The sequence below is a fragment of the Colobus angolensis genome, unplaced genomic scaffold, assembly GCF_000951035.1.
Source record: "Colobus angolensis palliatus isolate OR3802 unplaced genomic scaffold, Cang.pa_1.0 Scaffold26, whole genome shotgun sequence".
NCBI lineage: Eukaryota > Metazoa > Chordata > Mammalia > Primates > Cercopithecidae > Colobus > Colobus angolensis.
This window is the reverse complement of record NW_012115821.1, coordinates 5,035,459-5,050,317: the sequence shown is the minus strand read 5'-3', so window position 1 is coordinate 5,050,317 and position 14,859 is coordinate 5,035,459. Positions and strand designations below refer to the sequence as shown.

The 14,859-nt window shown below is 36.4% G+C and overlaps 1 protein-coding gene across 1 annotated transcript in view; it reads left to right on the top strand.

The window, feature by feature from the left end:
• Nucleotides 1-12,436, top strand: part of KBTBD8 (kelch repeat and BTB (POZ) domain containing 8) — a 12,865-nt gene extending 429 nt beyond the window's left edge. The window contains exons 2-4 of the mRNA XM_011947173.1: nucleotides 265-475; nucleotides 4,433-5,547; nucleotides 9,145-12,436. Of these exons, the coding sequence (XP_011802563.1) occupies nucleotides 265-475; nucleotides 4,433-5,547; nucleotides 9,145-9,608 (1,790 nt within the window). The 3' untranslated portion in view covers nucleotides 9,609-12,436. The remainder of the gene's footprint in view (nucleotides 1-264; nucleotides 476-4,432; nucleotides 5,548-9,144) is intronic.
• Nucleotides 12,437-14,859: the final 2,423 nt, after the last annotated feature.

Below are 14,859 nucleotides of genomic sequence, written 5' to 3'. Positions count from 1 at the left end.
CGTTCCCTCCGCGAGCACGGGTGCCGGGCTCGCCGGGCTCCGCAGGAGCAGGGTGGCCTTTGAACTTGTTCCGCCGATCGCGCTCCGCCCTCTGTCTCCCAGATCCTAAACTCGCGGTCCCACGAGGTCGTGCATATATCCACAGACATTTGTATATATTTGTAGGGGGAAAAAGCCTAGCAAGCAGACACACAAACAAAAAAATCCCGCGACGCCGTAACTGGCTCGGCACTTCTTGTGGTTGTACGATTTTTCTCCTCCTAGATTTAAGTAAGTCTTCCCCAACACCGAATGGGATTCCATCTTCAGACCCAGCCAGCGATGCCATGGACCCCTTCCATGCTTGCAGTATTCTTAAGCAACTCAAAACAATGTACGATGAAGGACAGTTGACAGACATTGTAGTGGAAGTGGATCACGGGAAAACATTTTCCTGTCATAGAAACGTTCTTGCTGCAATCAGCCCTTACTTCAGGTATGATGATGGTAGGAACTTCTGTTGGTATCTGCACCAAGCTCCCTTTCCCCCTCAGTATTGTCCACTTGATGTTTATATTGAGTTGCGATAATGAAATGAAACCAATGACTTTGTTTCTTGAGACTAGAAAACAGGTCCTCTCTTATTAAGACCTTCTTTTGACTTGAGGGATTCTTCTAGATTTCGGGTGATTGGTTTTTAAGTTAGTGGGCCTGTGTGTGTATGTTTGAGGTAAATGACCAGAAAATCTAGACTTGTGCTGGTCAGTATGGCAGCCAGTAGCCATGTGTGGTTGTTTAAACTTAAATTATAAATTAAATAAAATAAAACATTTAGTTTCCAGGTACGCTAAACACTTTTTGAGTGCTTGGTGGTCACCTGTAGCTAGTGGCTGCCATATTGGGCAGCACAGAGATGCAGCATTTTCATCATTGGCAATTTTATTGGACAGTGCTGACCTAGAATTTCTTTCAAAAAGTTATCCATAATGCATGTTTCTTTAGTGCATGGGACTCTTTTATAAAAGAGTTTAAAACATGTAGCATGTTCCTTCAAAAACAAATTACCACTCAGTAGATCGTTTAAATGCTATGGGGGTCAAAGCAAGAATGAATATAGTTTCTATGTGCCTAAGGCCCCAAATTAATAATTTCCAAGATTTCTAGAAGTACGTTAAACGAAGTTTTTATTTTTAGTTATATTGTTTACTATAAAACTTTTAAAAGTAAAATTTAAAAACTTGGGTCTGAAAAATAACTTCCTACTTTAAGATTAGTGGAAAAGGCAACTTTCTGCGTGGGTTTAACTTCTTTTGTGTCTAATGCTCACTTTAAGCCTTTCAGTGTTCACAAGTGGTGCATAAATAATAGTCAAGTTATCAACCACACTCTGAATGTGATTTTTCCTTTTGAAGGTGCTTACGTTTATAGGGCACATAACTGTATAATGTTCCAACAGTAGTTTCTGGTTCCTCTTTCTCAGAATACTGGGTTAAATATAGTCACTTCAGTCTGATGCTTCTGATGTAACCATTTAGACTTGCCTAGGGTAGGTCATTGGACTACTAAGTATTAATCATCGCAAGACAGTGAGCTGGAAAAAAAAAAAAAAAAACAACTTCACATATGCAGAAGGTATGAAGTTTGGCCTGGTAATGGAAACTTCTGGTGAGATTCACTTACCTAGATTATCTATTAGATATGGTTAGGTCATGTATTGCCTTATATAATCTTTATAATCCTATCTCTGCATAGTTGTTGTTCCATTTTACTTATGAAGGAGCTGAGGCTCCGTGAGATTACGTTTTAATAACCTGCCTAAATCATCTATCCAACAAGTAAATGGCAGAGGCTACATTTGATTCCAGAGCCAGGCTTCTTGGTTGCCATATGACTCTTAAGGAACAAGAGTGGGTACACTAGGTCCTTTTTAAAGTTTCCTTTAAAACATTTTTATTGTATATTGCATTTGAATAGTAAAAAAAAGCCAACAAAACAAAAAAAAATGCAAAGTAAAAATGTCTATATCTTACTGAAATTTAATAATCTGGATTCTATCATTTAAATGTCATACTTATGTATGCTTACTAAGTGTTATATTTAATGTATGTATGACATTTAATGATATAATACTTATTAAGTATAATACTTAGCATACATAAGTATGACATATGTATACATATTAAGTATACTTATTAAGCACTATACTCAATAAGTATACTTAGTAAGTTTACATAAGTATGACATTTTCACTTTGCAGTTTCATTTTTCATTTTTGAAGGCCTAGAAAAAAATTTTACTTTAAAAGAAGTATGCTATGATAGAGTCCTGATTTTCTTGAATCCTTAAAATCTTAAATTCTTTAATTTTATTAAGTTAATTTTAAAAAGGAGTAAAAAATACTTGAGAAATTTTCTGCGGATACGATATGTGCATTGAAATAAAGATATTTGGCTAGAAAACTCAAGGATTAGAATTTGATCTCTTGCTAGAGGTTTTTGTACCGAAGTTTCTTGGTACCAGTGCTGCTTCCTGTGTGGGATGTAGAAAGTCATACTTAATGTTTCTACTTCTTGCATCACTAGTGGAAGAATTGGAATAGCTGGAAATCTGGAATGGCTGTTTCATGATACCAGTAACTCATCAGAATTGAAATTTTTATGATCATTAGAAATTTTTTGCTCCTCTGGATTTTGTGTAAGGAAGTGCCCTGGCTTCATTTATGTTGAGTTTACATGAAGAACTTACTCTAGAGCAGAGGAAAACTCATGAAGTGTCAGACCACTCCTGTGTGTAAGACGAGCCTATTCAAGTCAGCAGTAGTTCCCATGATAAAGGGATATGTGGTATATCCTCCTTTGGGAGTTAATCTCTCCCTAACACAGGGCTTTATTTTTCTTTTTAATTGGTAGCTGTATAGGTGAGTCTTGCAGCACCTGAATTGAAAACCAGCACATACATAGGAACATCTAGTTTTTAGTCATCAAAAAAGCCTGTGTGATACTAAATTAAAATGTACATTGTAGAAGTAAAACCAGGACTCGAAGATGATTAACCTGGGCAGCAAGTTGAATCCTTGTACCTCCAGTGTTTCTCGTACTGCATTTTAAAATAAATTCCATGAATTTGAGACATATTTTTTAAGTGACTGGAAATCTTTGCAATTCATTTTTCATAACATCACAAAAATTAAATAGGATGGGTCTGGATCATCTAGAATGAAACTTTAAAGGAGGGAAAAGAAAGGCAAATGATGTTTGCAAGTGACTAATACTTAAAGAGCCAGGCTGTGTCATGTTTCAGTCAAGCAAATCCCATAAATGCAACAATATTTTAATAATAGAAAAAACCAACTTGGTCTCAAAGGTAAAAGTTTGGGGTTTTAAAAACTATTATCTTCAAATAATCGGTTAACTATTAAGCTCTGTTTAAAAGAGGCATTATATATTGACTCTACCATAATCTTTATTTATGTCTAGATTTAGATAGGTAAAATACAGTATCTTTGAGAAAATGAAGTATTTCCTTTTAAGCAAATGTTCTCAAAATTTCCAAGGGTAAGTGAAGTGATTATTATATTATAATGGTTAAGGAAGCATTCAAAAGATAAAAATTTTAAAAAGGAGTAGGTGGAGAATATGTACTTTTAAAGAACTTCATGCTTTTCTAAGATGAACATTTTAAAGATATATTTTGGATACAAGTTGCCTTGTAATTTTCACCAGGACATGAAAAGTTTTATTAGGTTGTTTCTTTGTATACTAATGTATCATGATGATACCTTTATAGGTATTCTTTTTTTTTTTTTTTTTTTTTGAGATGGAGTCTCACTGTCTTCCAGGCTGGCACTCAGCTCACTGCAACCTCTGGCTTCCAGGTTCAAGTGATTCTCCTGCCTCAGCCTCCTGAGTAGCTGGGATTACAGGGTGTGCTACCATGCCCGGCTAATTTTTTATTTTAGTAGAGATGGGGTTTCATCACCTTGGCCAGGAAGGTTTTGAACTCCTGACCTCTTGTGATCTACCCATCTTGGCCTCCTGAAGTGCTGGGATTACAGGAGTGAGCCACCACACCAGGCCAGTATTCTTAAGCTTTCTGACTGGCGTGGCACAATTTAAGATCAACTTGACCAGAACTCTGGATAGGGGCTACCAGGAAAATAAAGTGATCTGGAATATGTGTGTCACCTTTTGATTTGCATTTACTTAGGTATACTCTCCTTTTTTCATAGTTGGCACAAAGCCGGCTAGCCCTGAGAGTACGGGTTTTGAGGTTAGCCTGACAATCTTTCTGATACATTATCAATTTTTACTCCTATTCAGAATATCAGGGACTATTTTAGGAAATACTCAGTTTCAAAAGGTTATCTTTGTGGTAACTTTGTACTTTTAAAATCTTGCCACAATAATTTTGACTTATAGCACACATGTAATATTAACTACTCTTTCCTTCTTAGATCCATGTTCACTAGCGGCCTTACAGAAAGTACTCAAAAAGAAGTTCGAATAGTCGGTGTTGAAGCTGAATCGATGGATTTAGTGTTGAACTATGCCTACACCTCCAGAGTTATTCTCACAGAGGCCAATGTTCAAGCCTTGTTCACTGCAGCTAGCATCTTCCAGATTCCTTCCATCCAAGACCAATGTGCTCAGTATATGATCAGTCATTTGGACCCACAGAATTCTATTGGGGTCTTTATCTTTGCTGATCATTATGGTCATCAGGAACTCGGAGATCGATCAAAAGAATACATCCGTAAAAAGTTTCTGTGTGTCACCAAAGAACAAGAGTTTCTCCAGTTGACAAAAGACCAGCTGATAAGTATATTAGACAGTGATGATTTAAATGTAGACCGAGAAGAGCATGTTTATGAAAGCATTATAAGGTGGTTTGAACATGAACAGAATGAACGAGAAGTACACCTTCCAGAAATTTTTGCTAAATGCATACGTTTTCCTCTGATGGAAGATACCTTCATAGAGAAAATTCCACCTCAGTTTGCACAGGCTGTAGCCAAAAGCTGTGTAGAAAAGGGACCATCCAACACCAATGGCTGTACACAGAGGCTTGGAATGACTGCTTCTGAAATGATCATATGTTTTGATGCTGCCCACAAACACTCAGGAAAGAAGCAAACAGTGCCTTGTCTAGATATAGTCACAGGAAAGGTGTTTAAACTATGCAAACCACCAAATGACCTGAGAGAAGTTGGGATTCTTGTATCACCAGATAATGACATTTACATTGCAGGAGGGTACAGGCCAAGCAGCAGTGAGGTCTCCATCGACCATAAGGCAGAAAATGATTTCTGGATGTATGATCATTCCACCAATAGATGGCTATCCAAACCATCCTTGCTTCGAGCTAGAATAGGCTGCAAACTTGTCTACTGCTGTGGTAAAATGTATGCAATCGGAGGTCGTGTTTATGAAGGTGATGGGAGAAACTCACTAAAATCTGTTGAGTGCTACGACAGTAGAGAGAATTGCTGGACGACTGTTTGCGCAATGCCAGTTGCAATGGAATTTCATAATGCTGTGGAGTACAAAGAGAAGATCTATGTTTTACAGGGTAGGTGCCTAAGTGATTCAGTTTTTCATGGAAGGGTAACACATCAAGCAGTGGTTTACTTAATTATACTGAAACAGTTGTGTTCCTGTTAATTGAGGAATACCTCCAGCTTCCTTATCAAACTACTGGAACAGTGTTCTGTAAAGAGCCATAAAGAAAATAAACTCTTGAATTAAAAAAAGGCAGGTATTGTTAAATTACTAAAATAATCCTATACTTTTTAATGATTTTGTGTCTTGATATCATGTAGAATAACTATTTTTGAAAACATTCTTTAATAATAGTTTGGCATTTTGGGATAACTATTTCAGAGTACTTTGTAGGACTTGAAATAAATAGCAAGGTTGTTACATGGCTGTTTTTGCTCTTGAGTTACATTGAGATGTTGTAGCAACTGGTGTTGATGGAATTTACTGGATTAATTTGAAAGAGAAAAAGGAACAAAGCATTAATTAAGTTATACTATTTAGTTACCAAAGAGTTTTATATGAGCCTTATTATTGCAAAAGTTATGAAACTTAATTACAAAGAGTTCAGAAGTATAGTCTTTAAGTTTCACCTTCACTGCTGTTTATGTTGCCTTTCATAATACATTTTCAATTGTTTTCACCAGAAAACTTTGAGATATCACTTTTTTTTGGTTTGCCATTTTAAGTGGGACTGTCTGATATATGTAGTGGTTTTTGTTTGCTTGTTTTTTTGTTTTTTTTAACTGTTAAGGACTACTTTGGCAAAAATACAGTAGAGGTAGAGTGACTGAGTCAGAGTAAATAAGACATTTGATTCAAGGCTCTGACTTGTGATAACTAGTATTTTCCTTTTATTTGGTTTCTTACACATTTTAGTTGCTTCAAAGTTTAATGCAGTGTAGATAATAGCAACATCCTTATTCTTCGTATGTGTGTCTCAATTGGTGTTTTTCTCACACTGCTACTTAAGGAAAAGGAGCAGCTTCTATGAAGATATACAGTCATGTGCTATGTAATGTTTTGGTCTATGATGGATCACATACACAATGGTGGTCCTATAAGATTATGATAGCATATTTTTACTGTACTTGTTCCATGTTTAGATATGTTTAGATGCAAAAAATGCTTCCCATTGTGTTATAGTTGCCTAGAGTACTCAGTACAGTCACATGCTGTACAGTTTTGTAGCCTAGGAGCAATAGGCTACAGTGTAGCCTCAGTGTGTAGTAAGCTCCCATCTAGGTTTGTGTAAATATGTTCTATGAAGTTCTTTGCACAAGGACAAGTATCACTTAACCACGCATTTCTCAGAATATGTCCCTGTCATTAATTGATGCATGACTGCCCTTATCCCATTGTTTTCTTTCTTTCTTCTTTCCCCTTCCCCTTCCCTTCTTTTCTTTCATTTCTTTCTTTCTGTTTTGTTTTGAGACGGGGTCTCACTCTGACACCCAGGCTGTTGTGCAGTGGCATGATCTTGGCTGACTGCAACTTCCGCCTCCTGGGTTCACATGATTCTCCCACCTCAGTCTCAGGCACCCGCCACCATGCCCAGCCAATTTTTGAATTTTTGGTAGAGACGGGGTTTCACTATGTTGACCAGGCTGGTCTTGAACTCCTGACCTCCAGTGATCCACCCACCTTGGCCTCCCACCATTGTTTTCTTTTAAAAATTGTGTTCCTTGCTCTAATCCTTTATTTAACTAAAAATTTCCTAGTAATGTCCGAGCCCATTTGTTTAAGTTCAATGTCAAGTTAATTCCTCAGAAGGAGTTGTAGTCTCTGGTTCGTTATTTTAGTTAAATAGAAGCACAGGGCATGATTTGGGTTTGCTGTCTTGCGGAAAAATGGAATATAGGAATGGATGTATAATCCATCCAGTATAGTTGGATGGGTTATGTCATCCAGTATGATGAAGCTGTGTATGTGTGTATTTTGGTCTTACTGCCTAACTGTTAGTTGCTTGAGGTAGAATTAGATTCCTATTTGGAATGTGAAGGTTGTATATTAATGCAAACACTAAAGCAAACTAGCAATGAATTAATAGAATTTCAGGGCTGGAATTATTAACATCGTTTAATTTGAGGTCATATTTTACTTAAGAGGACTCTGAAGCCCTAAGGATTTCTTAATTGCATATTATTAGCTTTAACTTATTAAAGAGTACTTTAGATTTTAAAATTCAACTTCTTTGGTTTGTCGTCTTTACCTTCTTATCTATAAGAAATTTATAGAGAGGTAGCACACATTACAAAGTTTAAATTTCCTACCTTCTTTATCAAGAATCCTGTTACAAGTTAGGCAATAAGGGCAGATGATGTGCAAGCAAATCTGGGAGCTTAACAAGCTATTTTAAGTCAGTTGAAGGCAAAGCATCACTGTTACGAAGTAGGTAGTTGAATTTGTAGATAAGAGTAACCCTAGTTCAAAACAGTTTTCAAGGGGAAGCTCAATTTAGAATCTGGTATTTCTAATCTAAACAAAGCCTCTTTACATAAATAAACCTGACATGCATAGTCAGAAGCTTATGTTGTACTATCGGTGGCTATTGAAGTATCATTTAATCTGTTCATAAAGGGTTCAGATTTTTATTACAAAGATTTTATACAGATGCTATAATTAGCAAAACTCTTATAAATCCTCACTACTTTAATTCTTTCAGACATTTTCATATTGGCAGTCTGACTCAGCATAACTTTTTATATTGTAAAATCAAAATAGAAACTGACTCAGAGTCAACATCACAAACCATGTATGTGTTTTCTATCTTATTAAAGGCATGTTTTCTCCTGCTGAATATTTGTCTTTGCATTATAGCAACATTCAGGTAAGCACATCAGTGACCCATAAGCATAAATCTGTATAATTCCATCTGCTGTCTTCTAATGAAATAGCATATACATTTATCATGGCATATTTATGGTGATGTTGTATGTATGCATTTTGGTCTTACTGGCTGAACACTACTAATGCTTTTTTAGAGTTAGAGTGAAATGAATTTTCTATAAACACACAAATTGGATAGAGCAAATAGAATCAAGTTTTTTTTTTTGAGATGGAGTCTCACATTGTTACCCAGCCTGGAGTGCAGTGGCGTGATCTTGGCTCACTGCGTGCTTCACCTCCCAGGTTCAAGCGATTCTCCTGCCTTAGCCTCTTGAGTAGCTGGAATTACAGGTGCCTACCACCACACCTGGCTAATTTTTGTATTTTTAATGAAGGTGGGGTTTCATCATGTTGGCCAGGCTGGTCTCCAAACTCCTCACCTCAAGTGATCCACCCATCTCAGCCTCCCAAAGTGCTGGGATTACAGGCATGAGCCACTGTGCCTGGCCAGAATCAAGCTCTTAACAATTCTACCATCAAACCCAAGCAACTCCTTATACCTTCCCAATACAAACCTCCCAATTCAGGTTGATTATAATATTATCGGTTATATTGTGTCATGGAATGACAGGTATTTCATAACCCATATGAATGTATCTCTGGGGATTATAAAGGAAATGTTTTAGAAAGTGAAATATATAGAAAATTATGCCCTTTAATCTTTAGAGGTTGTAGTTACAACATATAACCAAAAACCAAACATAAAAATATACATATTCTTGTTTTCTTTTTCTTTTTTTAGGAGAATTTTTCCTCTTCTATGAGCCTCAAAAAGACTACTGGGGATTCTTGACCCCCATGACTGTGCCTAGAATCCAGGGCTTAGCAGCTGTATACAAGGACTCTATCTACTACATAGCTGGAACCTGTGGAAATCATCAACGTATGTTTACTGTAGAAGCCTATGATATTGAGCTAAATAAATGGACTCGTAAGAAAGACTTTCCATGTGATCAGTCCATAAATCCATACCTTAAACTGGTACTTTTCCAGAACAAACTCCATTTATTTGTTCGAGCTACTCAAGTGACTGTCGAAGAACACGTCTTCAGAACCAGCAGAAAAAATTCCCTTTACCAATATGATGACATTGCTGACCAGTGGATGAAAGTGTATGAAACCCCAGATCGGCTCTGGGACCTTGGCCGGCATTTTGAATGTGCTGTTGCTAAACTGTATCCTCAGTGTCTTCAGAAAGTACTCTAAATGAGTAGCAGGCCTTAGTGCATCACTGGCATCTCATTCTTAGGAAACTTGTCTTTGATACAAAAGAGTGCTGACAGTATTTCAGAAAGCTGAGAGAGTTTTATATGTGGAAAATGGGTATGCTTAAAGATCGCAGGGTAGGGAGGGATTTTCCTTCATCCTTGTGACATTTCATTTCAGTAAGGAAAAGACAACGAAGTGCAATTATCAGCATTTTTTTTTCCTGGCATAAAATCAATCATTTCATTTTATAATTTTGTGATAAATAGTAACTGAGGTACCAGAAGAATCAGGACAACTATGCACTCTTGTAAGAGCATTTAGGGTATTATTGGGTAAAGACATCTAAACTCGTTTGATGTGACTTTTAATTTTAAATACGGGTAACAATCTGAGGCAATATCACTAGGACTTTAGCTGTGACCTCTCTAACACAGAGAAGCACTAACTTAGATCCTCATTCTTAATATTTATGTGTATCTATTTTTGTGCACTGTTTTCAAGTGTACTGAGATTTAAATATGTTCTGTTATTAGAGTAGATTGAAGGAAAAATTAGTCTCAGAAAGAGCTTTTAGTCTGATTGTTTTCATTTCCCATGTAACTTTAAGTTAAGCTAAAGTTTTAAAGTGGCAGTTTTCTGTCAATAACTTTTTCAAGTGCTAACACTGTCTCATTTGTGAAAATCTGGAAAAGTGCTCATATTCACAGGTGGCTGGTGCTAGTCTAACTTAATTCATGTGTATAACTAGATAGATTTAAATGGTCTGAGCCTATGCCTATCTTTCATATTGGTGTGCATTTCATGGCCACAGTTCTTTACCTGTTGAACTCTTGTGATTTCACAAGATTCTCTACTTATGTGATAGGAAGATATGACCAGTTATTCATCTAACTGGACTCAATCTTAGAATAGTAGGAACATTATACCCAGTTTGCACTAACATGGGCCATTTGTAGCCCAACCTTCTCTTCCATCTAACTGTCCATTCATTATTGGTACAAGGAAAGGTAACTTATTTCTCTTCTGCGCAGAGCATAATGTGAAGTTTTATACCTACTTTTAAAATTCTGCTTTCCAGAAACATAAAATTCCTGCAGTGGTCTAATTTAATTTCTTTTAAGTTTCATACTACAATTAAAACCTCATTTTTTTTTTTTCCATTTTTGCACTTAACAGTGATGAATACTTTTACATTGGAATCTTCCTTCTAGCTGAAAGCGATTGAAAAGGAAAAGAGTGAGTGAACAGAACCATGGCTTTCTAGATACTAAAGCATTTTTTGTACGTAACTCGTGAATTTCTAACAGTCAGTTAGGAATATTAACATGAAGGACAAACCAACTTATTTGTGTACCTAAGGCAGGCATTTGGATCAGTAACATATTTTACTAAGCCTAGCATAATTCATAAAGGGTATAAGCATAGGACAGATTCTGCCCTCAATCACAATATTTTTATTCACTTGAAAGCAAACTGGCATGGTTCGTATTTTAAAAATTTTGCACAACTTGTAATGTGATACTGTGAAACAAATTGAAAACATTGCCTCTTTGCATCACATACCTCGTTTTTCAGAAACTTTCCAAACTGCTTTACATAGACCTCCACAAGTAGGGAATGTTTTCTGAAGCAGAAGTCAAAATGGACAGCATTTCTAGAATTAACGTTTTAAAATCTAGTCTTAGCTAGATATGTGGTTTCTTCTTGTCGGCGTTAATAGTATGTCTGTAATCTCTGTATAAACGTTGTCAATATTTTTACCTCCCCAGTTTTATCTTCTACTGTTTTGTGTTTGTTTTTTATTGTCATGCTGTTTTGGAGTTATTACTGTGCATTTTCAAAACCATTCTTTACAGTTTTGCATTGCTGAGGAGAGAGAAAAAACAATTTTTTTTGCAAGAGATGTTCATGTAATTTATTTTTGAAAGCTTTGTTGAATAAGATTTCCTGCCGCTTTTTGACAATCTTGTGTATTTAGAAAAATGCATTACTTGAAAACATGACATAGAACATTGAGTTAGCAATTTACATGTGCTGTATGTTATATAAGAGAATGACATACTGTGGCTAATTCAACAGTAGATTTATTCTCTTTGTCGGCACAACAGTTGATCTTTCGGCTATAACAATTTATATTGAGGGTACGATCTAAGTTAAGTGTGTCAAAAGCAAGGCTTAGGATTTGTTATGGGAGTAGAATATATATTGAATTTTGTATGAAGAACTATTTGTTTAAATTATATAGCTGGGATATTTTGCCACTTTTAAAATGGATTCAGAAGAGGTCCTCGGAAACTAAGATTAGTGACGTGTGGGTTTATGTTTAGATATTTAAGGTGCATTTTCATAGTGTGATAAGACTTTAAGTAGAAGGCACAATGGGTACTACAGAATTAAAATGTAGGTCTAACATATGCCAGTTCCACTTTAACTTTGTTTTTGCATTTGAAGAATGTATGTAGCACTTTCCTATATATTTTTTACACATTGAAAACTGGACTTGGTATAACTATGTTATAGGAAAGTAGAAATTGTGTTCTTTATTTTCCATCTTCGTTTTCTGTTCTACAAAGTTGATGCTTAAGCATCAAGCTGATTTCATTGGTCATGAGAACAAATGGATGTGATCATCAAGGAATCAGATTCCCTATGTAAAGCAGTTTAAAATGGAATTCAGTGTTCAGTGCTCAGGTATGTAGTAAGTACTGTAGTCCTGTGGGGGCAAATGTGTAGATATTTTTAAACATTTTGCCATAATTGCACAATTTTTTGCATTTTTACCTGATGTCATTGTTTCTTATAATAAAACCTTTTCTGATTGAAAACTTCCAGTGTTGCAAAGTGATATCTGACTAGTGAGTGTTGCAGAATTAAAATCTGGTAAAAAATCATGAACCACCTTATGTCCTGATAGAATGGAATGAGATTTTAATCTATCGAATACCTGTTCTCTGGTAAAAAATGAACTAGTTAATATATATAATACTTTCTTAAATTCTAAAGCAAGCTCACTTATATTGGTAAATTCTTTGTTCTGTTTGTTCTGGCCTAAAATCTTGTTGTGTTTGACTCTTTTGTGTTGGTCCACTTTGCATTACCATAAAGGAATACCTGAGAGTGAGGCCTCAAGAGGCTTTAGCTCATGGCGGAGGGTGAAGCGGGAGCAGGAAAGAGGGAGCCACAGAGAGTTGGGGGAGGTCCCTGTCTCTTTAACAACCAGATCTTACATGAGCTCATTACCATGGGGAGGGCACCAAGCCATTGATGAAGAATCCACCCCCATGATCCAAATACCTCCACTAGGCCCCACCTCCAACATTGGGGCTCACATTTCGACATGAGATTTGGAGGGGACAAATACCCAAACTATGGAATCTCTTACACATTTCATGTTTAATTCATCAGAAAGTCCCGTTGCTTCCTCCTTCATAATATACCTAGACTCAGGCCACATACCATTTGCACCACTGTCACCCTAGTCTAAGCCAGCCTATCTTACCTGACTTAATGCAGTTTCCACTGACTGGTCTTCCTTCTATCACCCTTGATCCCTCATAACCTATTCTTTTCTCCACACAATAGTCAGAGTGATCGTCTTAAAACACAAGTTAGATCATGCTTCTCTTCTGCTCAGATCCTTCCAATGGCTTCCCATCTCCCTTCATATGACAGCCAAATTCCATACTTACATGATCCATGCCTCCCAACCTCAATGCCATTCATTTGGCTTGCTCTATTTTAGCCACACGGACCTTGCTGTTCCTCAAACCTGCTGAGTATCTCCCCAGCGACTTTGCCCTTGCTGTCTCTTGCCAGGTAGATCTTGACAACTCACTTTCTTTTTTATTAAAACATCACCTTACTGGAGAGGCCTTCTCTGATCACATTTTGTAAGATAAGATCATCCAACCCTACCCCCATCATACCTCCTGCTTTATTTTTCTGCTTTATTTTCCATATGTGTCTTCCCCCATTGAAATGTACATGCCACAAAGGCAACAAAGAATGTATTTTAATTCACTGTTGCACTTTAGATTGATGCCTAGCACATAGTAGGCACTCAATAAATGTTTGTAGGAAGAAATGAATTTTCAGTAAAGTCTTGGAGCCTAAAGGATTATCAATTTTATTGGTCTTTAAAAAAAAAAAAAGGTTTAGTTCTAATGAATTTTCTCTATTGTGTTTTCAGTTTCATCGATTTCTAATTTTTATAGTTTTTTTTTTCTTTTGGTTGCTTTAAGTATTAATAACTCATCTTTCTCTTTCTTTTCTTTTTTTTTGAAATAGGTCCTTACTCTGCCCAGGCTGGAGTGCAGTGATGCAATCTTGGCTCACTGCAGTGGCCTCCAGGGCTCAAGAGATCCTCCCACCTCAGCCTCCCGAGTAGCTGGGACTACAGGCGCATGCCACTGTGACCAGCTAATTTTTGTTTCCTTTTTTTTTTTTTTTTGTAGATACGGGGTTTCACCATGTTGCCCAAGCTGATCTCAAACTCCTAGGCTCAAGTGTTCTGCCTGTCTCAGTCTTCTGAAGTGCTGGGATTACAGGCATGAGCCACTGTGACCAGCCTTCTTTTCCTAATATATGCATTCAGTGCTATAAATTTCCCTCTAAGTATTTCTTTTGTAGCATCCCACAAATTTTATGTAGTATTTTCATTTTCTTAGTACAAAATATTTTTGTCATGTCTTCTTGGGGAATGTACCCTTTCGTAATTATGTAATGCTTCTCTTTATCCCTGATAATCTTTTTTTCTGAAGTCTTCTCTGTTTGAAATTAATATAGCCACTCAAGTTTTCTTTTAATTAGTGTTTGCTTCATTTATCTTTCTCCATCCCTTTTCTTTTAACCTATCCTAATTTTTATACTTAAAAGGGGTTTCTTGTAGACAACTTACAGTTGGGACTTATTTTGATATCCACTGTGAGAATGCTGGTATGTTTAGACCAGCATTGCATTTAAAGTGAGCACTGATAGAGTTGGGTTAGTATCTACCATATTGGTTATTGTTTTCTATTTGTTGCCCTTCTTTGTTTCTTTTTTTCACCTATTTTCCTGCTTTCTCTGGTTTTGACTGAGCATCTTATAGGATTGTATTTTATCTCCTCCTAGCACTTCAATTATACTTTAATCTTTCTCAGTGGTTGCATTAGATTTACAATATACATTTCAAAACTAATCTAAGTCCACCTTTAAATAACACTATACTGCTTCATGTGTAGTGTAGGTACCTTACAACAAAGTTCCC